A 25,765-nucleotide genomic window follows, 5' to 3' on the forward strand; every position below is an offset into this window, starting at 1 on the left:
GCCCGTCCAGCTCTCTAACGTCCTTGGGAATGGAAAGGGGCTGAGTGGGGATACCCAGCTCGGACGCCAAGGTGGCGGCCATAAAACTCTCATCGGCCCCAGAGTCGATGAGTACCCAAAGAGATTTCGACTAGTTCCCCAGCAGAATGGCATGGAGAGGGGTACGAGTAAGGGGAGAGGGAAAGTTCTCCGTGTGGCCCACCAGAGTACTCAGCCCTACCGGTGAGCCTGGTCTTTTAGTGGACATGAGGACAGGGAAATGACCAGTAGTCCCGCAATACAGGCAACTCTTCGTCTTAAGCCTGCGTAAACATTCGGCTGGAGACAACCTAGCTCTGCCTAGTTGCATCGGCTCGGGAAGAGCCAATTCGTCAGACTTCGGAGACTCTCTGGAAATCTCGGGTGTCCTCGGATTCTCTAGGATACGGAGACGTCGGAGATTTCCGGGATGCCTCGGAGGCGAGGTAGAATCAGACCTCTCCTTCCTACGTTCCCATAGCCACCCATCGATCCAGATGGTCAAGGTGATGAGCAAGTCGAGATCTGTTGGTAGTTCCCGGGCTGCTAGCTTGTCTTTAACGTCCTCCGATAATCCGTGCAGGAACGTGTCGAACAGCGATTCCGGGTTCCAGGCAACCTCAGCCGCCAATGTACGGAAATCCACCGCATAGTCTGCCACACTGTGGGAGTCTTGCCGAAGCTGGAGTAACTTCCGGACAGGCTCTCTCCCGGGCAATGGAGAATTGAAAATCTTCCTTAGCCACGAACTGCTCCAGACTGAAGCATACGGCATACTGTTGTTCCCACACTGCCGTAGCCCAGGCGAGAGCCCTACCGGACATCAGCATGGTGAGGTGCGCAGTCTGAGGGGAAGGAGGAGGGCTGCAGCTCGAAGATGAGGGAACACTGAGCAAGAAACGCCTGACAGGTTCCCGACTCTCCAGCGAAGCGTTCCAGAGGGGGTAAGCGGGGTTCTCAGGTAGCCGGGGTGGCTGGGAGAGACGCGCTGCTGACAGTCGGGTTACTGAGGGGCTGGGAGGTTACTTTCGTGGTAGGCTGCCTAACAGACAACCCGCGGAATTGCTCCAGCAATGTATCCAATGCAGAACCTTCCATAAGACCACGAAGCAACTCCTCGTGCCTTCCAGTGGTGGCTCCTTTTCGAGGAGACGGCGTTGTGGAGCTGGACCAAGTCTGCTGGGTCCGTCATGGCCAGTTTGTACTATCACGACTCAGGATAAGACCCAGATGGAGACAGTTCAAAATATCAAACGTTTATTTACAAAAGGGGGGGGGGGGGGGGCAGGCAAACGACAGGTCCAGGTCAGCCAGAGGTCAGTAATCCAGAGCAGAGTCCGAGAGGTACAGAATTGCAGGCAGGCTCAGGGTCAAGTTAGTCAGAATGGTCAAAACCGTGAAAACAGGAGTACGTGAAAACCGCTGCTAGGCTTGACGAGACAAGACGAACTAGCAACGGACAAACAGAGAACACAGGTATAAATGCACCAGGGATAATTAGGGAAGATGGGCGACACCTGGAAGGGGGTGGAGACAAGCACAAAGACAGGAGAAACAGATCAGGGTGTGAGAGATAGGGTATTTATGGATGTGTTATGAATGACTGAAGGTGTCTCACTTCAAACAAAGTATTACGGGACACTACATGAAGTGTCAATAAATTGTTTTTAATATTCTGCTAATTTATGAAGGTTCTCTCATGATCCACAGGTTATTGTAGGGTGTGAGAGATATTTAAATGGAGAGATGGACCTCCAAAGCTTGTGTTTGGGTGTGTGTGTCAGAGCCAAGATGATTTGGAGTAGTCCAACCTGAGACTACCTCCCCAGGTATTCCTTTTCTGTTCCCATGCTGGAGACCAGGGCTTGTTCACAACCTGTTACAACGGTGCCAACATTTTGTGTCTGATCTTTCAGCGGGGGAGTGAGTGAATGTGTCAAAGACCTGACTGGGCCCAGCACTGCACGGTATGGCTCGTTATGTTGTTGTGTGTGGGTTTGTGTACTGAGGAACATGTAACTTGGTTCCAGTAAAATCCACTTTCAATTTCCTTATGTTGGGGGCTTTCATCAGGGTAAGTGTTTCTTGGTATAAAGTTGTCCCGAACACAGCACATATCAGCCTGGGATATCAGCCATTCATTGTTAGCCTTAGTTGGAGTGACCATAGAATTCTATGGGAGTGACCTTACTGAGTAAAGAATTTGCCATCATTCCTTCCCTGGTCGTCACTAGTTAACGCTGCCACAAAGTCATAATTATGGCTAAACCCTGCCCATTTCCACAATTACTCTTCTTGAAAATAGATTTTAAATCCAACCCTAACTAATGAAGGCCAAATTTGATGCGTTGGGGGGTGGTATGTGAAAAAGTGCTGTAATTTCTAAATGGTTTACTCAAATTTCTAAACGGTTTACTCAATATGGATGAAAATACCCTCAGATTTAAGCTGACAGTCTGCACTTTAACCTCCGTCATGGTATCATTTCAAATCAAAATTGCTGGAGTACAGAGCCAAAACAACAACAAAAGTCTCACTGTCCAAATTTTTTTATAAAATTGACATTAATATTTCAGTCGAATTTAACATCAGGATCGAACAACAAACCTGTTGTAGGCCTGCATATTCAGTGTCATTGACTGACAAGCTGGCATAGTCTTATCTCTTGGTCAAGCTGACCATTGTTGACACATGGTTGGTTCATCTGAATAACAAATACTTGTTCAAGGACTTCAATAGTGTTGAGGACTAGCTTGGACCAATGGCTGGTCCATGTTCAAGTGCCAAAACTCGTCGGGTTTTGACATTAGTAGTATTCTAATTTATCACATTCTCTAACATATTAGAATTGATCATAAATGTACTGATCCAAACCTAGACAATATATTTTATTTAGCATTGTGTTGCATCATTATTTTAGGCACCAACTGTCTACTGATCTCTACTGGGTTCTACTTCTAAAGTACAAGAGCCTTTGTGTACATTTTTATTTTGTGGTTAGATAAATAGAGAAAAATAACTCATGTAGTATTTGAAGAAAAATGAAGGTCGTAGTATACATAAGTTGTTGGATAAAACAATACGTGATTCTCCAGATAGTTTTCATTAAAAAACTGACTTAGATGGACATTGATCTGTAAAGGGCTAAATGGCAGTGGGGCAGGTTAACCTAACCTATGGGTGTATGTGGCCACCTCAGAACTCGTGATAACCCACTCAACAGGCTTTATTATGAGCACATACTGATCTCAACTTATGTAACGTTAGTTAATTATATATTTTATTACGATTGTTTTGTCGACAGAAAATTTCTTTAAAAGGCGGTCTGGGACTGTTGTTCCTCACATCACACTGGCCATGAGAGCAGTAGTACTTGCACTGACTCTAGCCCTTGTGGGTAAGTACAGTTTTTCTGTCTTATTCTAGTGCGGATATTATAACTAACTTCATGTAAATATAACTAAGTTATGTAAATATTGAAATGTACAATTCTGTATCTATGACATCTTTTGAAAAACATTCAGTAACATATTGTGACAATAATTTTTGTTTTATCTTGTAGCGAGTCAATCTGTTAACTTTGGTAAGTACATATTATTTTTATAGATTTTTACTTATGTTTATTTGGTAGTTTCACTTCTGCGTTTTTTTTCTAAATTAAGTAAAACCAGTTCTCAGATCACAAGATCATCAAATATGTTTTGATTGTTATTACAGCCCCTGATTTTGCTGCCAGTAAGACCTATGTGTACAAGTATGAGGCACTGCTCCTGGGTGGTCTGCCTGAGGAGGGTCTGGCTAGAGCTGGAGTAAAAGTAATCAGCAAAGTTCTTATCAGTGCAGTTGCAGAGAATACCTACTTGCTGAAGGTATTTGTTATACATGAAGTTCACACACAAACAATATCTTAATGTGATGTCCATTACATTGACTAATACATCAATTGATATCTCCTTGTAGCTTGTGAACCCTGAGATCTTTGAGTACAGTGGTGTGTGGCCCAAAGATCCTTTCGTCCCAGCTGCAAAACTCACTTCAGTCCTGGCTGCTCAGTTCTCGATTCCCATCAAGTTTGAGTATGCCAAGGGTGTTGTGGGTAAGGTATTTGCCCCCACTGCTGTCTCTGAAACAGTGCTGAATGTCCATAGAGGTATCCTGAACATTCTTCAGCTCAACATCAAGAAGACACAAAACGTCTATGAGTTGCAGGAGGTACAACTTGTATATGTTCATATGTAGATGCAAAACATGTTTCAGTAAGCAATGTTTGAGTTCCTCACTCATGCTCTCTTTTGTGTTAGTCTGGAGTTCAGGGAGTGTGCAAGACCCACTATGTGATCAGTGAAGATGCCAAGGCACAGCGCATCCATTTGACCAAGAGCAAGGATCTCAATAACTGCCAGGAGAGAATCAGGAAGGACTTTGGTCTGGCTTACACAGAGAAGTGTGTAGAGTGCCAGCAGGTATGAGCATAAGTATCTATTTTGGGGGTTGGAAAAACATAACCAGAAACACTTCACATGACAATACAACTCTGTGTTTTGTCTAAACAGAGAGGGGAGGCCCTGATGGGAGCTGCCACTTACAACTACATCATGAAGCCCGCTGCCAGTGGTGCTCTGATCTTGGAGGCCACTGTTACTGAGCTCCATCAGTTCACACCATTCAATGAGATGTCAGGAGCTGCCCAAATGGAAGCAAAGTATGTTGACTGATTTGTGGTACAAAAGGAAAACATTTTCATTTTATTAAGCTTATAGGTTTAAAAGTTTCCCATGAACTACCTTTCACAGACAAATGTTGACCTTCGTTGAGATCAAGAAGGATCCAATTATTCTCCCCGGTGGTAATTATGTTCACCGTGGATTCATCCGGTATGAGATGGCCACTGAGATTCTCCAGATGCCTATTCAGCTCCTTAAGATCAGCAACGTACGTGCTCAGGTACAGTGACTCAATGACTCTATCTATTATTTGATACATAAGCCTGACAATATGTAAAGCCAAAGATGACAAAGGTTTAATACAAACACTTCATTTGAATTGTTTAGGCTGTGAAGATCCTGAATCATCTGGTCACATACAACACGGCAGAGCTCCATGAAGATGCTCCTCTTAAGTTTGTGCAGTTTATTCAGCTCCTGCGCATGGCAAAGTCTGAGACTATTGATGCCATCTGGGCTGAGTTCAAGGACAAACCAGCTTACAGGTAATTTTTCAAAATATTTTTTTTTCTGGGACAATTGCTCAAACAAAGACACAATGACAGAAATACTTTTTTTTTCAGACACTGGATCCTGGATGCTGTCCCCTACATCGGAAGTTCAGTGTCTGTGAGATTCATCAAGGAGAAGTTTTTGGCTGGTGACATCACTATTTTTGAGGCTGTTCAGGCTGTGGTTGCCGCTGTGCATATGGTGGCTGCTGATCTGGACACTGTCAAGCTTTTTGAAGTAAGTAAACCTTTAAATGATGTTTATGCATTCTTATAGATTTCCTCATTAAGATGACTAAAAATGGTGGCATGAGGTGGTCTAGTGGTTAACACCACTACCTTCAACACATATGTGACCCACTGCCTTGATTCAGTCTTATGTAGCAACATTTGGTGTTAAAAAAATAATAAAGTTGATACTCAGATCTACAAAACGGTATATCATACACCACAGTTGAGGAACAATGGGAAAGTAATTCTGCTTTGAAAGTTGGTTAACTTGTAACCCCACTTATGAGAAAATGTCTCTTGAATATTTTTCCTACACCTACTGGAGAGCTTCTGCGTTTAAACCTATTCAGCATCGTTCACACCTTCTTAAGCCTTAGCCCCACCCATCTCCTTAAGGATTCACATGTGAGACCATGAGCTAAACAGAGTGAGTATGGTAGTGTAGTAAACAACCAAAGATTTCAAGACTAAAAGTGGTGAAAGTAGTAGCCTAAAATAGGGAAAAGCTCCAGGTAAAAATACACTTTATCTAGTCCTTGGCCTATATCCTAATCTGACTTTGAAAATGTCCGGATAAAAATATTTTATAAATATTTTATAATTATACATTATGCTTACCCAGACACTTGTCCAAAACTGATGGGTCATGTGAAATAAATTCTATAACCACCCCCAGCCACATGTAGCTAAGTGGATGGTTACTATTGTCTGGATATGTACACATGTTCATGAAATACAATCGATAGCCGTAAATCAGCAATTGCAAGTGGCTTTCTGAGATGCAAATAATATTACTACAGAGATCATACACGTGCCGTTAGCTAGCAAGCCAGCAAGCTAACATTTGCTAGCTAGCTAACAGTACGCTTTAACTTGCAATGAATATGACTTTCTGACAAAATTTGAAACAAATAATATCTGAGAATGTAGCTACACTCTTACCAGTATACATGGATGAATACTTCATGGCAGCGTGTCTTTTCTGTTTGGTTTGTAGCAAGCTACAGCTTGTTTGGCCCGTTGTTGTGCAGAAAGTAGTCCATCACAACTTTTCCCCACTAATCTTTGTCAATAGCACCTAATAATTTCTGGGCAACAATGTTGTTGAGCGCAGTAGCAACACATTTGCAGATCTCCATGGCTAGCATTATATCTTTCAAAAAAGCCACTGTAGCAAGGATTATTGACACATACCGAGCAGCTCATGTTATAGACAGAAGTGTGCTACATATCAGACCAACACAAACTCATCTCTCGGCATGTACAGCCCATTCATTAGCCCATTCATTATCTCAGCCAATCATGGCTAGCGGGAAGATATTTTTCCATGGCTAAACCAACTAGGCTCCTAATTTAACAATTGTATTCATATTTACAGATGGCATACAAGTTTGTTATGAAGGCACATGACAGTTCACATGTTCCAGGAGGCATTTCTGAAAGAAAAAAATGCAAATGCCTCTCCTGTGAAGTAGTGACGTGCGACATACGCCTAGCTTTTTGAAGCTGGTCACATATGTGCTCGTGACCGTCTGGTTGCGAATCCTGGACCCACTTTACTCCTTCTACACTGTCCTATCTCTTCAATATTTTGTAAGAAATGATATAAAGATGACTCAAAACAATATCTTTTTCACCACCAGAGCCTAGCTTTAAACCACAAGATTCAGACACACCCAGTTCTACGTGAGATCACCATGCTTGGTTATGGTACCATGGTTTCCAAATACTGTGTTGAATATCCCAACTGCCATGCTGAACTTGTGAAGGTAAACTGGATGTATTTTCCTATAATCAATTTACATTTGAGTCACTTAGCAGATGCTCTTACGATAGCTAGGTGAGATAACAACATATCACAATCGTATCAAGTACATTTTCCCTCAAAAAGATTTATCAGCAAAGTCAGTGCTAGTGGGATACTCTTCAAAGAGGTAGGGTTTCAGACATTTTCGAAAGATGTCATCTCACGTATATGATGATCTACTGATTGAGGTTATTCAAACATATCTACTGTACATGTCTTCCCACAGCCCATCCACGAACTTGCTGTTGAGGCTGTTGCTAATAGGAAATTTGAGGAACTCTCCATGCTTCTTAAAGTTCTGGGTAATGCTGGCCATCCTGCTAGCATTAAACCAATCACAAAGCTCCTGCCCGTGTTTGGAACTGCAGCTGCTGCTCTGCCCCTGAGAGTCCAGGCTGATGCAGTCTTGGCCCTGAGGAACATTGCTAAGAGGGAGCCTAGAATGGTGAGTACAGTCCCTCCATTAAATTGCAAATGACAACATCATCATTCTCATTGGCGAAGTCCATTCAAATCTCTGCATTATTGTTGTGAATTAGGTCCAGGAAGTTGCTGTGCAGTTGTTCATGGACAAGGCTCTCCACCCAGAGCTCCGCATGCTTGCCTGCATTGTTCTGTTTGAGACAAAGCCCCCAATGGGCCTGGTGATTACTTTAGCTAACATTCTGAAAACAGAGGAAAATCTGCAGGTGGCTAGCTTCACCTACTCTCACATGAAGTCCCTGACCAGGAGCACTGTCCCTGACTTTGCCTCAGTGTAAGAGCACTCTTTCACCTTTACATGTCATTATATCGCTCTCAATTTCTATGGAATCAGGTTGAATAACATAGGTACTATTCCTTTATTTTAGTGCTGCTGCCTGCAATGTTGCTGTCAAGATGCTCAGCAACAAATTTAGAAGATTGAGCTGCCACTTCAGTAAAGCCCTCCACCTGGATGCCTATAGCAGTAAGGAACTGTCCACAAGCAAGCCCCTAGCCTCCATATATCTTCCTTGGCTTGCAATGACAGACCCATAGCATCATTCACTAAATATCAACAAAGTCAATCATTAACAGTCATTTTTCCCATCTTAAAGGTCCCCAGAGGATTGGTGCTGCTGCCAGTGCTTTCTACATCAACGATGCTGCCACCATTTTCCCCAGAACCGTCGTGGGCAAAGCTCGCACCTACTTTGCTGGAGCAGCTGCTGATGTTCTTGAGGTAAAGGCGTTTTTTCAAAGTTCGTTGAAATGATAATGATTGAGTACATTTAAAACACTTTTTAACTGTTCAAGCTTAATGTCTGCCCCTTAGGTTGGAGTGCGAACTGAGGGAATCCAGGAGGCTCTTCTGAAAATCCCCACAGATCCTGAAAATGTTGACAGGATCACCAAGATGAAGCGTGTCATTAAGGCTGTAAGTATCAACGATCACTACGTTACACATTTATCTTAAATTGCTTCAATCCCTGTAGATTTAAAAATTAAATTGATCAATCAGGTTCGTTTTACTCGTCTATCCACAGCTGTCTGACTGGAGGTCCCTAACCACAAGCAAGCCCCTAGCCTCCATATATGTGAAGTTCTTTGGACAGGAAATTGCCTTTGCCAACATCGACAAGTCCTTCATCGATCAGGCACTTCAGGTACAACAAATTATATAACTTAATAGTCTCCAAAAGTATTCATAAAACATTCACAGTTGAGGGACAAAACAGCTAAACCTAATATTATCCCACAGCTTGCCAACAGTCCTTCTGCACACGCTTTGGGAAAAAAGGCCTTGAAGGCACTGTTGGCTGGAGCAACTTTCCAGTATGCTAAGCCCCTGCTGGCTGCAGAGGTGCGTCGCATCTTCCCCACCGTTCTTGGTTTGCCCATGGAGCTCAGTTTCTACACTGCTGCTGTCGCTAAAGCAGACCTCAATGGTAACTATATCATAATAGTTCTTGCTAAGTAATTAGTAGTTCTTCCCTGGATCTTTGATCTCCCATATGAATGTGCTTTTATCTTTATGTTCATAGTCCGTGCCTCTCTGAAACCTGCTCTGCCTGAAACCTTCCATGTTGCCCAGCTATTGAAAACAAACATTCAGCTACATGCCGAAGTTAGACCAAGGTAAGTATAAGACCAATATTTTCTGATGACATCATTAGTACCACAAATCTTGGTAAATTTAACAAATGTCTCCTCTTCCTGTAGCATTGTCATGAATACATTTGCTGTGATGGGAGTGAACACTGCATTCATCCAGTCTGCTATTATTGCAAGAGCTAAGGTCCACACAATTGTCCCTGCAAAATTGTCAGCAGAGCTTGACATCGCTCATGGCAACTTCAAGATTGAAGCTTTACCTGTTTCCGCTCCTGAGTATATTGTTGCCACACAGTAAGGGCAATCTTTTTCTTGGTCAGAAAAGAGGATGTAATAGCTGTTTACATTAAGTTCATATTTTTTTTACACGGCTGCCGCACTACAGTTTTCTTGAGATCTATGTTCCTTCAAACAGCATTGAGACCTTTGCTGTGGCAAGAAATGTGGAGGATTTCCCAGCTGAGAGAATAACCCCCATGATTCCTGCCCAAGGAGTAGCAAGAAGCGCACAGCAGTCCAGGGAGAAGTTTACATCTATGATTGCAGCCTCTGCTGCCTCTTTTGCTGGAAGTTTGGTGAGTTTGTATGAAATACTTGTTCAAAACTAAATTCACACAAGAATTGCCAATCAGAAATTATTAACCACAGACCCCAGACATTTGATACATTTTGTGAATTTATATAATTTTTTCAGTCAAGATCTTCCGAGATCATCTATTCTGATTCGCCATCCAAGTTCAAGCCCATCACACGGATTGAGGAGACAATCTGTGTCGAAAGGCTTGGAGTCAATGCATGCTTTGAATTTGATTCTGAGAATGCTGCCTTCATCAGAAACACTCTTTTCTACAAAATGATTGGAAAGCATTCAGTCCTTATTTCTGCGAAACCATGTAAGCATTAATTTGGTAATAAGCAAAATTCAGCATATACTTGCAACAATTTGTTTAGCTATTTCTAATGCATTCCATTTTTAGCAGCATCTGAACCCGCCATCGAGAGGCTGGAGTTTGAAGTGCAAGTTGGACCCAAGGCTGCAGAAAAGATTATTAAAGTCATCACCATGAACGAAGAGGACGAAGCTCCAGAGGGAAAAACTGTACTGTTGAAGCTCAAGAAAATTCTGGTGCCTGATCTGAAGAATTCCTCCAGTTCCAGCAGCTCTCGTTCCAGCAGCTCTCGCTCTAGTAGTTCCCGCTCTAGCAGCAGCTCTTCCAGCTCCTCTAAGTCCAGCTCCTCCAGCACTCGCCTCTCCCATGTAAGGCTACTGTTTCTCACAAAGCTCTTTGAGTCAGATATTTATGGAGGTGACAAACAAGGCACACACTTGTTGCAAACATACATAGATGTTAAAAATGTGAAGAGAATTTATTGAATGTAATGGTATTTTTACCCAAATAGCCTTACGACCCCAACGACGACAACCCCAACGACCGCAAATTCAACAGGTATCACAAGGTACAATATTGAGGAATTTTCATCTACGGTATGGTTTACAAAAATAAATGTTTGTAGAAAAGTATTTCCGTAAATACCCTGATGATTTGTTTTGCTGTTTGTTTGCAGGACTCTCAAGCCACCTCCAATATAATCTCCAGAAGCAAGAGCAGTGCCTCTAGCTTCCATGCCATCTACAAGCAGGTGACACTTCACCATCATAACTTGAGTCAAGATAATCATCTCTTTCATTGTGTGCCATTGGGAGTGAGCGCAGAGATGAATTAAGCTTTAAAATGTGTTTCTCTTCTCAGGCCAAATTCCTTGGCAATACTCTCGCCCCTAAGGTGACCATCCTCTTCCGTTTAGTGAGAGCTGACAATAAGAATGAGGGATACCAGGTTACTGCTTACTTGAACAAAGCTACTTCCAGACTGCAGATCATTCTGGCTGCCCTTGATGAGAACGACAACTGGAAACTGTGTGCTGATGGTGTTCTGCTCAGCAAACACAAAGTTACTGTAAGATCAAATATCTTGTAAATAGTGCTACAGTATAAGTTTTCTGATCGTTTTTTTTTATTGTTTAGGTTGTACTGTGGGTAGCAATAATCACTATTGTATACTAAAAAAAATGTACACTTTATTTTGTTCTCCTAATTAGGCCAAGATTGCTTGGGGTGCAGAGTGCAAGGAATATAACACCTTTATCACTGCTGAGACTGGTCTTGTTGGTCCAAGCCCTGCAGTTCGTCTGAGGTTGTCTTGGGACAGACTCCCCAAGGTTCCCAAGGCTGTTTGGCACTGTGTTAGGATGTACGGTTACTCATTTGTAATTTACTAGTGATAGCTGAATAATGTTACAGAACAACTTCTGATTTGTGTAACCTTTTCTCTTCTAGCGTGTCTGAATACATCCCTGCGTACATCCCATCTTACCTGGCTGAATTGGTTCCAATGCAAAAAAACAAAAATAGTGAGAAACAGATTCAATTGACTATGATTGCAACATCTAAAACGACCCTGGATGTCATTCTGAAAGCACCCAAGGTGAGGAACATTGTTTTTCCCACAATAGCATTTTCTGCTGTTTTATTTCCCTAGACTTCTCTTCTTGGTTGACTGTTTCTGATGAGGATTTGTGTATCTAAATCACAGATGACACTGTATACACTGGGTGTGACCCTCCCCTGTTCTCTGCCCATTGGGTCTGAGACTGATCTTACTCCCTTTGATGACAACATTGTTAACAAAATCCACTACTTGTTTTCTGAAGTCAACGCAGGTAAGCAGAAACAATAAAAAAACTAAAAAACAAAACAATGTCACAGAAAATGGAAAGTTACAACATTAAAAAAGGCAAGGAAGGTATAAATTAACACTATTGTTTTCCAGTTCAATGTAGCATGGTCAGAGACACATTGACCACATTTAACAACAGGAAGTACAAGACCAAGATGCCTCTCTCTTGCTACCAAGTTTTGGCTCAGGATTGCACCATAGACCTCAAATTCATGGTTCTGCTGAAGAAGGATCACGCATCTGAACAAAACCACATCAATGTGAAAATCTCTGACATGTGAGTATAGAAAACAATTGCTTTTGACACAAATATATTTCTTAGTTCCATCAATAACATAATGTATGAAATGTTATCTTTGACACTTCCAGTGATATCGACCTGTACACTGAGGACAATGATGTGATAGTGAAGGTCAATGGAATGGAAATTTCCAACGACAACCTCCCATACCAGGACCCCTCAGGTTTCTCATGCTCCTTCAACTTTATTTATCAACATCACAATAACTAGAATAATCTAATGTAATAAGTAATCTAATCTAAGTAATAAGATAATAGAAAATGGCCTCATCCATAAACCACAACATTGTTTATTTTCTTGCCTAAGGTTCTATCAAGATCAAACGGAAGGGTGAAGGCGTGTCTCTCTATGCCCCAAGCCACGGTCTCCAAGAAGTCTACTTTGATAAGGACTCATGGAAGGTGTTTGGAATCTTATGTCATAATATCAATAATACTGTATCATTCAATTTATGAATAGCATATTACTTGTTTAAAGGGTACTAAAACATAAGCTACAGTCGTTCTAAGTTGTATGATTTTGGCACTCAGATTAAAGTTGTGGACTGGATGAAGGGACAGACCTGTGGACTCTGTGGAAGGGCTGATGGCGAAGACAGACAGGAGTACCGTACACCCAGTGGCCGCCTGACCAAGAGCTCAGTCAGCTTTGCCCATTCCTGGGTGCTTCCTTCTGAGAGCTGTCGTGATGAGTCTGGTAAGTCTTAGCCTACCGCTTATGCTGTATTACAAATGTCCGTTCATTTAGTTAACATATTATTACTGTACCTCTCTATCTCAGAATGCCTCATGACGTTCGAGTCTGTGAAGCTGGAGAAGCAGGTGATTGTTGATGCCCAGGAGTCCAAATGCTACTCTGTTGAGCCTGTGCTGCGCTGTCTGCCTGGATGCCTCCCAGTGAGAACCACCCCCATCACCATCGGTTTCCACTGCCTGCCCGTCGGTGAGTCTATAATAGACAACTGTTTTACTGAAGACACCATACTGTTCTGATGTATACAATAAATACTGATCTGCAGTTCCTAATTTCTTACTTTCTTTCCTATTACAGATTCCAACCTGAACCGCTCTGAAGGTCTGAGCAGCATCTATGAGAAGAGTGTGGACCTGAGCGAGAAGACAGAAGCCCATGTGGCCTGTCGCTGCTCTGAGCAGTGCATTTAGTGCTCTGGTGGAGCAGATACTGTAACTTTTATAACAGAAAATATGTCATTTCACATCACTGAGATGTAACCTACAACATTATTGAACACTCAAATTGTAATAAATCCAACTGTGCATTCAAAGATGGTCTCTGATACATTTTTCCACGTTTTCCATTTGCAAAAAGAGCCCTCTAATAAGAGAAATTTAATGGCAATCACTTTTCATGGTGAATTATGAAAAAAAAAAAGAGAAGACATCAGTGCTATGACTGTTCAGTATACCATTTCCATTGCACTGCATCTACAACAAATACAATAGCTTAGACCAATATTTTGTTGTTGTCATCACAATCAATTGAAGGGAAAGACAGTTTGTCAATTTCATAAATCAATGTAAAGAACTATATCTCTTCACATTTGGTGTTGGTGTATCAAAAAAAAATATATATATAAAATCAAACTTTCATTAAATCACACATATAAGATACCAAATTAAAGCTACACTCGTTGTGAATCCAGCCAACATGTCAGATTTCAAAAGGCTTCTCGGCGAAAGCATAAGATGCTATTATCTGATGATAGCACAACAGTAAACAAAGAGAGTGTAGCATATTTCAACCATGCAGGTGCAACACAAAACGCAGAAATAAAATATAAATCATGCCTTACCTTTGACGAATTTCTTTTGTTGGCACTCCAATATGTCCCATAAACATCACAAATGGTCCTTTTGTTCGATTAATTCCATCCATATATGTCCAAAATGTCCATTTATTTGGCGCGTTTGATCCAGAAAAAAACAGCTTCCAATTTGCGCAACGTCACTACAAAATATCTCAAAAATTACCTCTAAACTTTGCCAAAACATTTCAAACTACTTTTGTAATACACCTTAAGGTATTTGTAAACGTTAATAATCGATCAAATTGAAGACGGGTCTATCTGTTTTCAATACAGGAGGTCAACAAACTAACGCTACTTTTCTAGTCTTGCGCAACTCTCAAACAGTACACATAACGTTACACTGATTCCAGATGGCAGTTCTTCTTCATTGCACAAAGGAATAACCTCAACCTATTTTCAAAGACTGGTGACATCCAGTGGAAGCGGTAGGAACTGCAAACAGGTTGATTAGAAATCTAGTATCCCAATGAAAACTCATTGAACAGACGGTGACCTCAAAAAAAAGAAAATCTGAATGGTTAGTCCTCAGGGTTTTGCCTGCTACATAAGTTCTGTGATACTCACAGACATGATTCAAACAGTTTTAGAAACTTCAGAGTGTTTTCTATCCAAATCTACTAATACTATGCATATCTTATATTCTGGGGATGAGTAGAAGGAAGTTGAAATTGGGCACGCTATTTATCCAAAAGTGAAAATGCTGCCCCCTATCCAAGAGAAGTTATTAACAAAACGGTAATACAATAAAAATACTTTTGGCATGAAATCTATACAAATGACATCTACAAACAAAAACATTACCTTAAAAACCACACTAATTTGTCCCTCTGTCACTCATCAGTCAAAATATTATGGCTCTATCAAAACACAGTCAGGGGCCTTGTCCGTCCCAAAAACACTTGGCCTTGCCACCATGGCAATCCAACTCGATGGATTCTCCATTCACCGAGCGGACAGGACATTGGATTCAGGAAAATTGACAGGGGGAGGGGTATGCCTCTTCATCAACAGTAAATGGTGTCCTGACTCTACCCATTGGAAGTCTCTATGTCGCAGAGAACGTCATTAACCAAGGCCTGGAACACAACAGGAGCGTTGGTTAGACCAAATGGCAAAGTCTGAGACTATTGATGCCATCTGGGCTGAGTTCAAGGACAAACCAGCTTACAGGTAATTTTTCAAAATATTTTTTTTTCTGGGACAATTGCTCAAACAAAGACACAATGACAGAAATACTTTTTTTTTCAGACACTGGATCCTGGATGCTGTCCCCTACATCGGAAGTTCAGTGTCTGTGAGATTCATCAAGGAGAAGTTTTTGGCTGGTGACATCACTATTTTTGAGGCTGTTCAGGCTGTGGTTGCCGCTGTGCATATGGTGGCTGCTGATCTGGACACTGTCAAGCTTTTTGAAGTAAGTAAACCTTTAAATGATGTTTAAGCATTCTTATAGATTTCCTCATTAAGATGACTAAAAATGGTGGCATGAGGTGGTCTAGTGGTTAACACCACTACCTTCAACACATATGTGACCCACTGCCTCGATTCAGTCTTATGTAGCAACATTTGGTGTTTAAAAAAAAAAAAAGTTGATACTCAGACCTACAAAACGGTATATCATACACCACAGTTGAGGAACAATGGGAAAGTAATTCTGCTTTGAAAGTTGGTTAACTTGTAACCCCACTTATGAGAAAATGTCTCTTGAATATTTTTCCTACACCTACTGGAGATCTTCTGCGTTTAAACCTATTCAGCATCGTTAGCACCCTCTTAAGCCTTAGCCCCACCCATCTCTTTAAGGATTCACATGTGAGACCATGAGCTAAACAGAGTGAGTATGGTAGTGTAGTAAACAACCAAAGATTTCAAGACTAAAAGTGGTGAAAGTAGTAGCCTAAAATAGGGAAAAGCTCCAGGTAAAAATACACTTTATCTAGTCCTTGGCCTATATCCTAATCTGACTTTGAAAGTGTCCGGATAAAAATATTTTATAAATATTTTATAATTATACATTATGCTTACCCAGACACTTGTCCAAAACTGATGGGTCATGTGAAATAAATTCTATAACCACCCCCAGCCACATGTAGCTAAGTGGATGGTTACTATTGTCTGGATATGTACACATGTTCATGAAATACAATCGATAGCCGTAATCAGCAATTGCAAGTGGCTTTCTGAGATGCAAATAATATTACTACAGAGATCATACACGTGCCGTTAGCTAGCAAGCCAGCAAGCTAACATTTGCTAGCTAGCTAACAGTACGCTTTAACTTGCAATGAATATGACTTTCTGACAAAATTTGAAACGAATAATATCTGAGAATGTAGCTACACTATTACCAGTATACATGGATGAATACTTCATGGCAGCGTGTCTTTTCTGTTTGGTTTGTAGCAAGCTACAGCTTGTTTGGCCCGTTGTTGTGTCAAGTCACTTCGGTTCACACTGACTGTGTGCAGAAAGTAGTCCATCACAACTTTTCCCCACTAATCTTTGTCAATAGCACCTAATAATTTCTGGGCAACAATGTTGTTGAGCGCAGTAGCAACACATTTGCAGATCTCCATGGCTAGCATTATATCTTTCAAAAAAGCCACTGTAGCAAGGATTATTGACACATACCGAGCAGCTCATGTTATAGACAGAAGTGTGCTACATATCAGACCAACACAAACTCATCTCTCGGCATGTACAGCCCATTCATTAGCCCATTCATTATCTCAGCCAATCATGGCTAGCGGGAAGATATTTTTCCATGGCTAAACCAACTAGGCTCCTAATTTAACAATTGTATTCATATTTACAGATGGCATACAAGTTTGTTATGAAGGCACATGACAGTTCACATGTTCCAGGAGGCATTTCTGAAAGAAAAAAATGCAAATGCCTCTCCTGTGAAGTAGTGACGTGCGACATACACCTAGCTTTTTGAAGCTGGTCACATATGTGCTCGTGACCGTCTGGTTGCGAATCCTGGACCCACTTTACTCCTTCTACACTGTCCTATCTCTTCAATAATTTGTAAGAAATGATATAAAGATGACTCAAAACAATATCTTTTTCACCACCAGAGCCTAGCTTTAAACCACAAGATTCAGACACACCCAGTTCTACGTGAGATCACCATGCTTGGTTATGGTACCATGGTTTCCAAATACTGTGTTGAATATCCCAACTGCCATGCTGAACTTGTGAAGGTAAACTGGATGTATTTTCCTATAATCAATTTACATTTGAGTCACTTAGCAGATGCTCTTACGATAGCTAGGTGAGATAACAACATATCACAATCGTATCAAGTACATTTTCCCTCAAAAAGATTTATCAGCAAAGTCAGTGCTAGTGGGATACTCTTCAAAGAGGTAGGGTTTCAGACATTTTCGAAAGATGTCATCTCACGTATATGATGATCTACTGATTGAGGTTATTCAAACATATCTACTGTACATGTCTTCCCACAGCCCATCCACGAACTTGCTGTTGAGGCTGTTGCTAATAGGAAATTTGAGGAACTCTCCATGCTTCTTAAAGTTCTGGGTAATGCTGGCCATCCTGCTAGCATTAAACCAATCACAAAGCTCCTGCCCGTGTTTGGAACTGCAGCTGCTGCTCTGCCCCTGAGAGTCCAGGCTGATGCAGTCTTGGCCCTGAGGAACATTGCTAAGAGGGAGCCTAGAATGGTGAGTACAGTCCCTCCATTAAATTGCAAATGACAACATCATCATTCTCATTGGCGAAGTCCATTCAAATCTCTGCATTATTGTTGTGAATTAGGTCCAGGAAGTTGCTGTGCAGTTGTTCATGGACAAGGCTCTCCACCCAGAGCTCCGCATGCTTGCCTGCATTGTTCTGTTTGAGACAAAGCCCCCAATGGGCCTGGTGATTACTTTAGCTAACATTCTGAAAACAGAGGAAAATCTGCAGGTGGCTAGCTTCACCTACTCTCACATGAAGTCCCTGACCAGGAGCACTGTCCCTGACTTTGCCTCAGTGTAAGAGCACTCTTTCACCTTTACATGTCATTAAATCTCTCTCAATTTCTATAGAATCAGGTTGAATAACATAGGTACTATTCCTTCATTTTAGTGCTGCTGCCTGCAATGTTGCTGTCAAGATGCTCAGCAACAAATTTAGAAGATTGAGCTGCCACTTCAGTAAAGCCCTCCACCTGGATGCCTATAGCAGTAAGGAACTGTCCACAAGCAAGCCCCTAGCCTCCATATATCTTCCTTGGCTTGCAATGACTGACCCATAGCATCATTCACTAAATATCAACAAAGTCAATCATTAACAGTCATTTTTCCCATCTTAAAGGTCCCCAGAGGATTGGTGCTGCTGCCAGTGCTTTCTACATCAACGATGCTGCCACCATTTTCCCCAGAACCGTCGTGGGCAAAGCTCGCACCTACTTTGCTGGAGCAGCTGCTGATGTTCTTGAGGTGAAGGTGTTTTTTCAAAGTTCGTTGAAATGATAATGATTGAGTACATTTAAAACACTTTTTAACTGTTCAAGCTTAATGTCTGCCCCTTAGGTTGGAGTGCGAACTGAGGGCATCCAGGAGGCTCTTCTGAAAATCCCCACAGATCCTGAAAATGTTGACAGGATCACCAAGATGAAGCGTGTCATTAAGGCTGTAAGTATCAACGATCACTACGTTACACATTTATCTTAAATTGCTTCAATCCCTGTAGATTTTTAAATTAAATTGATCAATCAGGTTTGCTTTACTCGTCTATCCACAGCTGTCTGACTGGAGGTCCCTAACCACAAGCAAGCCCCTAGCCTCCATATATGTGAAGTTCTTTGGACAGGAAATTGCCTTTGCCAACATCGACAAGTCCTTCATCGATCAGGCACTTCAGGTACAACAAATTATATAACTTAATAGTCTCCAAAAGTATTCATAAAACATTCACAGTTGAGGGACAAAACAGCTAAACCTAATATTATCCCACAGCTTGCCAACAGTCCTTCTGCACACGCTTTGGGAAAAAAGGCCTTGAAGGCACTGTTGGCTGGAGCAACTTTCCAGTATGCTAAGCCCCTGCTGGCTGCAGAGGTGCGTCGCATCTTCCCCACCGTTCTTGGTTTGCCCATGGAGCTAAGTTTCTACACTGCTGCTGTCGCTAAAGCAGACCTCAATGGTAACTATATCATAATAGTTCTTGCTAAGTAATTAGTAGTTCTTCCCTGGATCTCTGATCTCCCATATGAATGTGCTTTATCTTTATGTACATAGTCCGTGCCACTCTGAAACCTGCTCTGCCTGAAACCTTCCATGTTGCCCAGCTATTGAAAACAAACATTCAGCTACATGCCGAAGTTAGGCCAAGGTAAGTATAAGACCAATATTTTCTGATGACATCATTAGTACCACAAATCTTGGTAAATTTAACAAATGTCTCCTCTTCCTGTAGCATTGTCATGCATACATTTGCTGTGATGGGAGTGAACACTGCATTCATCCAGACTGCTATTATTGCAAGAGCTAAGGTCCACACAATTGTCCCTGCAAAATTGTCAGCAGAGCTTGACATCGCTCATGGCAACTTCAAGATTGAAGCTTTACCTGTTTCCGCTCCTAAATATATTGTTGCCACACAGTAAGGGCAATCTTTTTCTTGGTCAGAAAAGAGGATGTAATAGCTGTTTACATTAAGTTCATATTTTTTTAACACGGCTGCCGCACTACAGTTTTCTTGAGATCTATGTTCCTTCAAACAGCATTGAGACCTTTGCTGTGGCAAGAAATGTGGAGGATTTCCCAGCTGAGAGAATAACTCCCATGATTCCTGCCCAAGGAGTAGCAAGAAGCGCACAGCAGTCCAGGGAGAAGTTTACATCTATGATTGCAGCCTCTGCTGCCTCTTTTGCTGGAAGTTTGGTGAGTTTGTATGAAATACTTGTTCAAAACTAAATTCACACAAGAATTGCCAATCAGAAATTATTAACCACAGACCCCAGACATTTGATACATTTTGTGAATTTATATAATTTTTTCAGTCAAGATCTTCCGAGATCATCTATTCTGATTCGCCATCCAAGTTCAAGCCCATCACACGGATTGAGGAGACAATCTGTGTCGAAAGGCTTGGAGTCAATGCATGCTTTGAATTTGATTCTGAGAATGCTGCCTTCATCAGAAACACTCTTTTCTACAAAATGATTGGAAAGCATTCAGTCCTTATTTCTGCGAAACCATGTAAGCATTAATTTGATAATAAGCAAAATTCAGCATATACTTGCAACAATTTGTTTAGCTATTTCTAATGCGTTCCATTTTTAGCAGCATCTGAACCCGCCATCGAGAGGCTGGAGTTTGAAGTGCAAGTTGGACCCAAGGCTGCAGAAAAGATTATCAAAGTCATCACCATGAACGAAGAGGACGAAGCTCCAGAGGGAAAAACTGTACTGTTGAAGCTCAAGAAAATTCTGGTGCCTGATCTGAAGAATTCCTCCAGTTCCAGCAGCTCTCGTTCCAGCAGCTCTCGCTCTAGTAGTTCCCGCTCTAGCAGCAGCTCTTCCAGCTCCTCCAGCACTCGCCTCTCCAAGGTAAGGCTACTGTTTCTCACAAAACTCTTTGAGTCAGATATTTATGGAGGTGACAAACAAGGCACACACTTGTTGCAAACATACATAGATGTTAAAAATGTGAAGAGAATTTATTGAATGTAATGGTATTTTTACCCAAATAGCCTTACGACCCCAACGACGACAACCCCAACGACCGCAAATTCAACAGGTATCACAAGGTACAATATTGAGGAATTTTCATCTACGGTATGGTTTACAAAAATAAATGTTTGTAGAAAAGTATTTCCGTAAATACCCTGATGATTTGTTTTGCTGTTTGTTTGCAGGACTCTCAAGCCACCTCCAATATAATCTCCAGAAGCAAGAGCAGTGCCTCTAGCTTCCATGCCATCTACAAGCAGGTGACACTTCACCATCATAACTTGAGTCAAGATAATCATCTCTTTCATTGTGTGCCATTGGGAGAGAGCGCAGAGATGAATTAAGCTTTAAAATGTGTTTCTCTTCTCAGGCCAAATTCCTTGGCAATACTCTCGCCCCTAAGGTGACCATCCTCTTCCGTTTAGTGAGAGCTGACGATAAGAATGAGGGATACCAGGTTACTGCTTACTTGAACAAAGCTACTTCCAGACTGCAGATCATTCTGGCTGCCCTTGATGAGAACGACAACTGGAAACTGTGTGCTGATGGTGTTGTGCTCAGCAAACACAAAGTCACTGTAAGATCAAATATCTTGTAAATAGTGCTACAATATAAGTTTTCTGATCGTTTTTTTTATTGTTTAGGTTGTACTGTGGGTAGCAATAATCACTATTGTATACTAAAAAAAAAGTACACTATTTTGTTCTCCTAATTAGGCCAAGATTGCTTGGGGTGCAGAGTGCAAGGAATATAACACCTTTATCACTGCTGAGACTGGTCTTGTTGGTCCAAGCCCTGCAGTTCGTCTGAGGTTGTCTTGGGACAGACTCCCCAAGGTTCCCAAGGCTGTTTGGCACTGTGTTAGGATGTACGGTTACTCATTTGTAATTTACTAGTGATAGCTGAATAATGTTACAGAACAAATCAAGAACAACTTCTGATTTGTGTAACCTTTTCTCTTCTAGCGTGTCTGAATACATCCCTGCGTACATCCCATCTTACCTGGCTGAATTGGTTCCAATGCAAAAAAACAAAAATAGTGAGAAACAGATTCAATTAACTATGATTGCAACATCTAAAACGACCCTGGATGTCATTCTGAAAGCACCCAAGGTGAGGAACATTGTTTTTCCCACAATAGCATTTTCTGCTGTTTTATTTCCCCAGACTTCTCTTCTTGGTTGACTGTTTCTGATGAGGATTTGTGTATCTAAATCACAGATGACACTGTATACACTGGGTGTGACCCTCCCCTGTTCTCTGCCCATTGGGTCTGAGACTGATCTTACTCCCTTTGATGACAACATTGTTAACAAAATCCACTACTTGTTTTCTGATGTCAACGCAGGTAAGCAGAAACAATAAAAAAACTGAAAAACAAAACAATGTCACAGAAAATGGAAAGTTACAACATTAAAAAAGGCAAGGAAGGTATAAATTAACACTATTGTTTTCCAGTTCAATGTAGCATGGTCAGAGACACATTGACCACATTTAACAACAGGAAGTACAAGACCAAGATGCCTCTCTCTTGCTACCAAGTTTTGGCTCAGGATTGCACCATAGAGCTCAAATTCATGGTCCTGCTGAAGAAGGATCACGCATCTGAACAAAACCACATCAATGTGAAAATCTCTGACATGTGAGTATAGAAAACAATTGCTTTTGACACAAATATATTTCTTAGTTCCATCAATAACATAATGTATGAAATGTTATCTTTGACACTTCCAGTGATATCGACCTGTACACTGAGGACAATGATGTGATAGTGAAGGTCAATGGAATGGAAATTTCCAACGACAACCTCCCATACCAGGACCCCTCAGGTTTCTCATGCTCCTTCAACTTTATTTATCAACATCACAATAACTAGAATAATCTAATGTAATAAGTAATCTAATCTAAGTAATAAGATAATAGAAAATGGCCTCATCCATAAACCACAACATTGTTTATTTTCTTGCCTAAGGTTCTATCAAGATCAAACGGAAGGGTGAAGGCGTGTCTCTCTATGCCCCAAGCCACGGTCTCCAAGAAGTCTACTTTGATAAGGACTCATGGAAGGTGTTTGGAATCTTATGTCATAATATCAATAATACTGTATCATTCAATTTATGAATAGCATATTACTTGTTTAAAGGGTACTGAAACATAAGCTACAGTCGTTCTAAGTTGTATGATTTTGGCACTCAGATTAAAGTTGTGGACTGGATGAAGGGACAGACCTGTGGACTCTGTGGAAGGGCTGATGGCGAAGACAGACAGGAGTACCGTACACCCAGTGGCCGCCTGACCAAGAGCTCAGTCAGCTTTGCCCATTCCTGGGTGCTTCCTTCTGAGAGCTGTCGTGATGAGTCTGGTAAGTCTTAGCCTACCGCTTATGCTGTATTACAAATGTCCGTTCATTTAGTTAACATATTATTACTGTACCTCTCTATCTCAGAATGCCTCATGACGTTCGAGTCTGTGAAGCTGGAGAAGCAGGTGATTGTTGATGCCCAGGAGTCCAAATGCTACTCTGTTGAGCCTGTGCTGCGCTGTCTGCCTGGATGCCTCCCAGTGAGAACCACCCCCATCACCATCGGTTTCCACTGCCTGCCCGTCGGTGAGTCTATAATAGACAACTGTTTTACTGAAGACACCATACTGTTCTGATGTATACAATAAATACTGATCTGCAGTTCCTAATTTCTTACTTTCTTTCCTATTACAGATTCCAACCTGAACCGCTCTGAAGGTCTGAGCAGCATCTATGAGAAGAGTGTGGACCTGAGCGAGAAGACAGAAGCCCATGTGGCCTGTCGCTGCTCTGAGCAGTGCATTTAGTGCTCTGGTGGAGCAGATACTGTAACTTTTATAACAGAAAATATGTCATTTCACATCACTGAGATGTAACCTACAACATTATTGAACACTCAAATTGTAATAAATCCAACTGTGCATTCAAAGATGGTCTCTGATACATTTTTCCACGTTTTCCATTTGCAAAAAGAGCCCTCTAATAAGAGAAATTTAATGGCAATCACTTTTCATGGTGAATTATGAAATAAAAAAAAGATATTAAAAAAGACATCAGTGCTATGACTGTTCAGTATACCATTTCCATTGCACTACATCTACAACAAATACAATAGCCTAGACCAATATTTTTTTGTTGTCATCACAATCAATTGAAGGGAAAGACAGTTTGTCAATTTCATAAATCAATGTAAAGAACTATATCTCTTTTCACATTTGGTGTTGGTGTATCAGCAACATTTCACTAAAAGTACATTCAATATTTAAGGAAAAACTATGTTGACTATGATAACAGACACATTACGCTGCCTGACATTCAAATGTATAAAACTACATGACCTTAAAACCTCTCTGGGATATGTGGGATGCTTGCGTCCCACTTGGCCAATAGCCAGGGAAAATGTAGAGCCCCAAATTCAAAAAAATGATATAAAATCAAACTTTCATTAAATCACACATATAAGATACCAAATTAAAGCTACCCTCGTTGTGAATCCAGCCAACATGTCAGATTTCAAAAGGCTTCTCGGCGAAAGCATAAGATGCTATTATCTGATGATAGCACAACAGTAAACAAAGAGAGTGTAGCATATTTCAACCATGCAGGCGCAACACAAAACGCAGAAATAAAATATAAATCATGCCTTACCTTTGACGAATTTCTTTTGTTGGCACTCCAATATGTCCCATAAACATCACAAATGGTCCTTTTGTTCGATTAATTCCGTCCATATATGTCCAAAATGTCCATTTATTTGGCGCGTTTGATCCAGAAAAAAACAGCTTCCAATTTGCGCAACGTCACTACAAAATATCTCAAAAATTACCTCTAAACTTTGCCAAAACATTTCAAACTACTTTTGTAATACACCTTAAGGTATTTGTAAACGTTAATAATCGATCAAATTGAAGACGGGTCTATCTGTTTTCAATACAGGAGGTCAACAAACTAACGCTACTTTTCTAGTCTTGCGCAACTCTCAAACAGTACACATAACGTTACACTGATTCCAGATGGCCGTTCTTCTTCATTGCACAAAGGAATAACCTCAACCTATTTTCAAAGACTGGTGACATCCAGTGGAAGCGGTAAGAACTGCAAACAAGTTGATTAGAAATCTAGTATCCCAATGAAAACTCATTGAACAGACGGTGACCTCAAAAAAAAGAAAATCTGAATGGTTAGTCCTCAGGGTTTTGCCTGCTACATAAGTTCTGTGATACTCACAGACATGATTCAAACAGTTTTAGAAACTTCAGAGTGTTTTCTATCCAAATCTACTAATAATATGCATATCTTATATTCTGGGGATGAGTAGAAGGAAGTTGAAATTGGGCACGCTATTTATCCAAAAGTGAAAATGCTGCCCCCTATCCAAGAGAAGTTATTAACAAAACGGTAATACAATAAAAATACTTTTGGCATGAAATCTATACAAATGACATCTACAAACAAAAACATTACCTTAAAAACCACACTAATTTGTCCCTCATCAGTCAAAATATTATGGCTCTATCAAAACACAGTCAGGGGCCTTGTCCGTCCCAAAAACACTTGGCCTTGCCACCATGGCAATCCAACTCGATGGATTCTCCATTCACCGAGCAGACAGGACATTGGATTCAGGAAAATTGACAGGGGGAGGGGTATGCCTCTTCATCAACAGTAAATTGTGTCCTGACTCTACCCATTGGAAGTCTCTATGTCGCAGAGAACGTCATTAACCAAGGCCTGGAACACAACAGGAGCGTTGGTTAGACCAAATGGCATGACCAGATATTCGTAGTGACCGCTGGCCGTGTTGAAGGCAGACTTCCACTCGTCCCCTTCCCATATGTGCACCA

General features: G+C 41.2%; 2 protein-coding genes across 2 annotated transcripts; both read left to right on the forward strand.

Moving 5' to 3' along the window:
- The first annotated feature begins 3,375 nt into the window (after positions 1-3,375).
- On the forward strand, positions 3,376-13,685 carry LOC120052697 (vitellogenin-like). Its single transcript, XM_038999759.1, has 34 exons — positions 3,376-3,415; positions 3,581-3,601; positions 3,736-3,887; positions 3,979-4,230; positions 4,320-4,481; positions 4,572-4,720; positions 4,812-4,962; positions 5,070-5,227; positions 5,306-5,471; positions 7,108-7,233; positions 7,498-7,716; positions 7,811-8,028; positions 8,123-8,220; positions 8,351-8,475; positions 8,569-8,670; positions 8,780-8,899; positions 8,995-9,181; positions 9,278-9,371; positions 9,456-9,641; positions 9,763-9,922; positions 10,042-10,240; positions 10,325-10,605; positions 10,749-10,805; positions 10,914-10,988; positions 11,099-11,305; positions 11,448-11,599; positions 11,686-11,833; positions 11,942-12,068; positions 12,179-12,362; positions 12,455-12,549; positions 12,693-12,787; positions 12,917-13,082; positions 13,167-13,328; positions 13,437-13,685. The coding sequence occupies exons 1-34, from the start codon at positions 3,376-3,378 to the stop codon at positions 13,547-13,549; spliced, it is 4,947 nt and encodes a 1,648-aa protein (XP_038855687.1). The 3' UTR covers positions 13,550-13,685.
- Positions 13,686-15,322: 1,637 nt separating this feature from the next.
- LOC120052139 (vitellogenin-like) lies at positions 15,323-23,863 on the forward strand. Its single transcript, XM_038998977.1, has 27 exons — positions 15,323-15,384; positions 15,463-15,628; positions 17,295-17,420; positions 17,685-17,903; positions 17,998-18,215; positions 18,310-18,407; positions 18,538-18,662; positions 18,756-18,857; positions 18,967-19,086; positions 19,182-19,368; positions 19,464-19,557; positions 19,642-19,827; positions 19,949-20,108; positions 20,228-20,426; positions 20,511-20,776; positions 20,920-20,976; positions 21,085-21,159; positions 21,270-21,476; positions 21,616-21,767; positions 21,865-22,012; positions 22,121-22,247; positions 22,358-22,541; positions 22,634-22,728; positions 22,872-22,966; positions 23,096-23,261; positions 23,346-23,507; positions 23,616-23,863. The coding sequence occupies exons 1-27, from the start codon at positions 15,323-15,325 to the stop codon at positions 23,726-23,728; spliced, it is 3,909 nt and encodes a 1,302-aa protein (XP_038854905.1). The 3' UTR covers positions 23,729-23,863.
- Positions 23,864-25,765: the final 1,902 nt, after the last annotated feature.

The sequence above is a fragment of the Salvelinus namaycush genome, chromosome 8 (assembly GCF_016432855.1).
Source record: "Salvelinus namaycush isolate Seneca chromosome 8, SaNama_1.0, whole genome shotgun sequence".
NCBI lineage: Eukaryota > Metazoa > Chordata > Actinopteri > Salmoniformes > Salmonidae > Salvelinus > Salvelinus namaycush.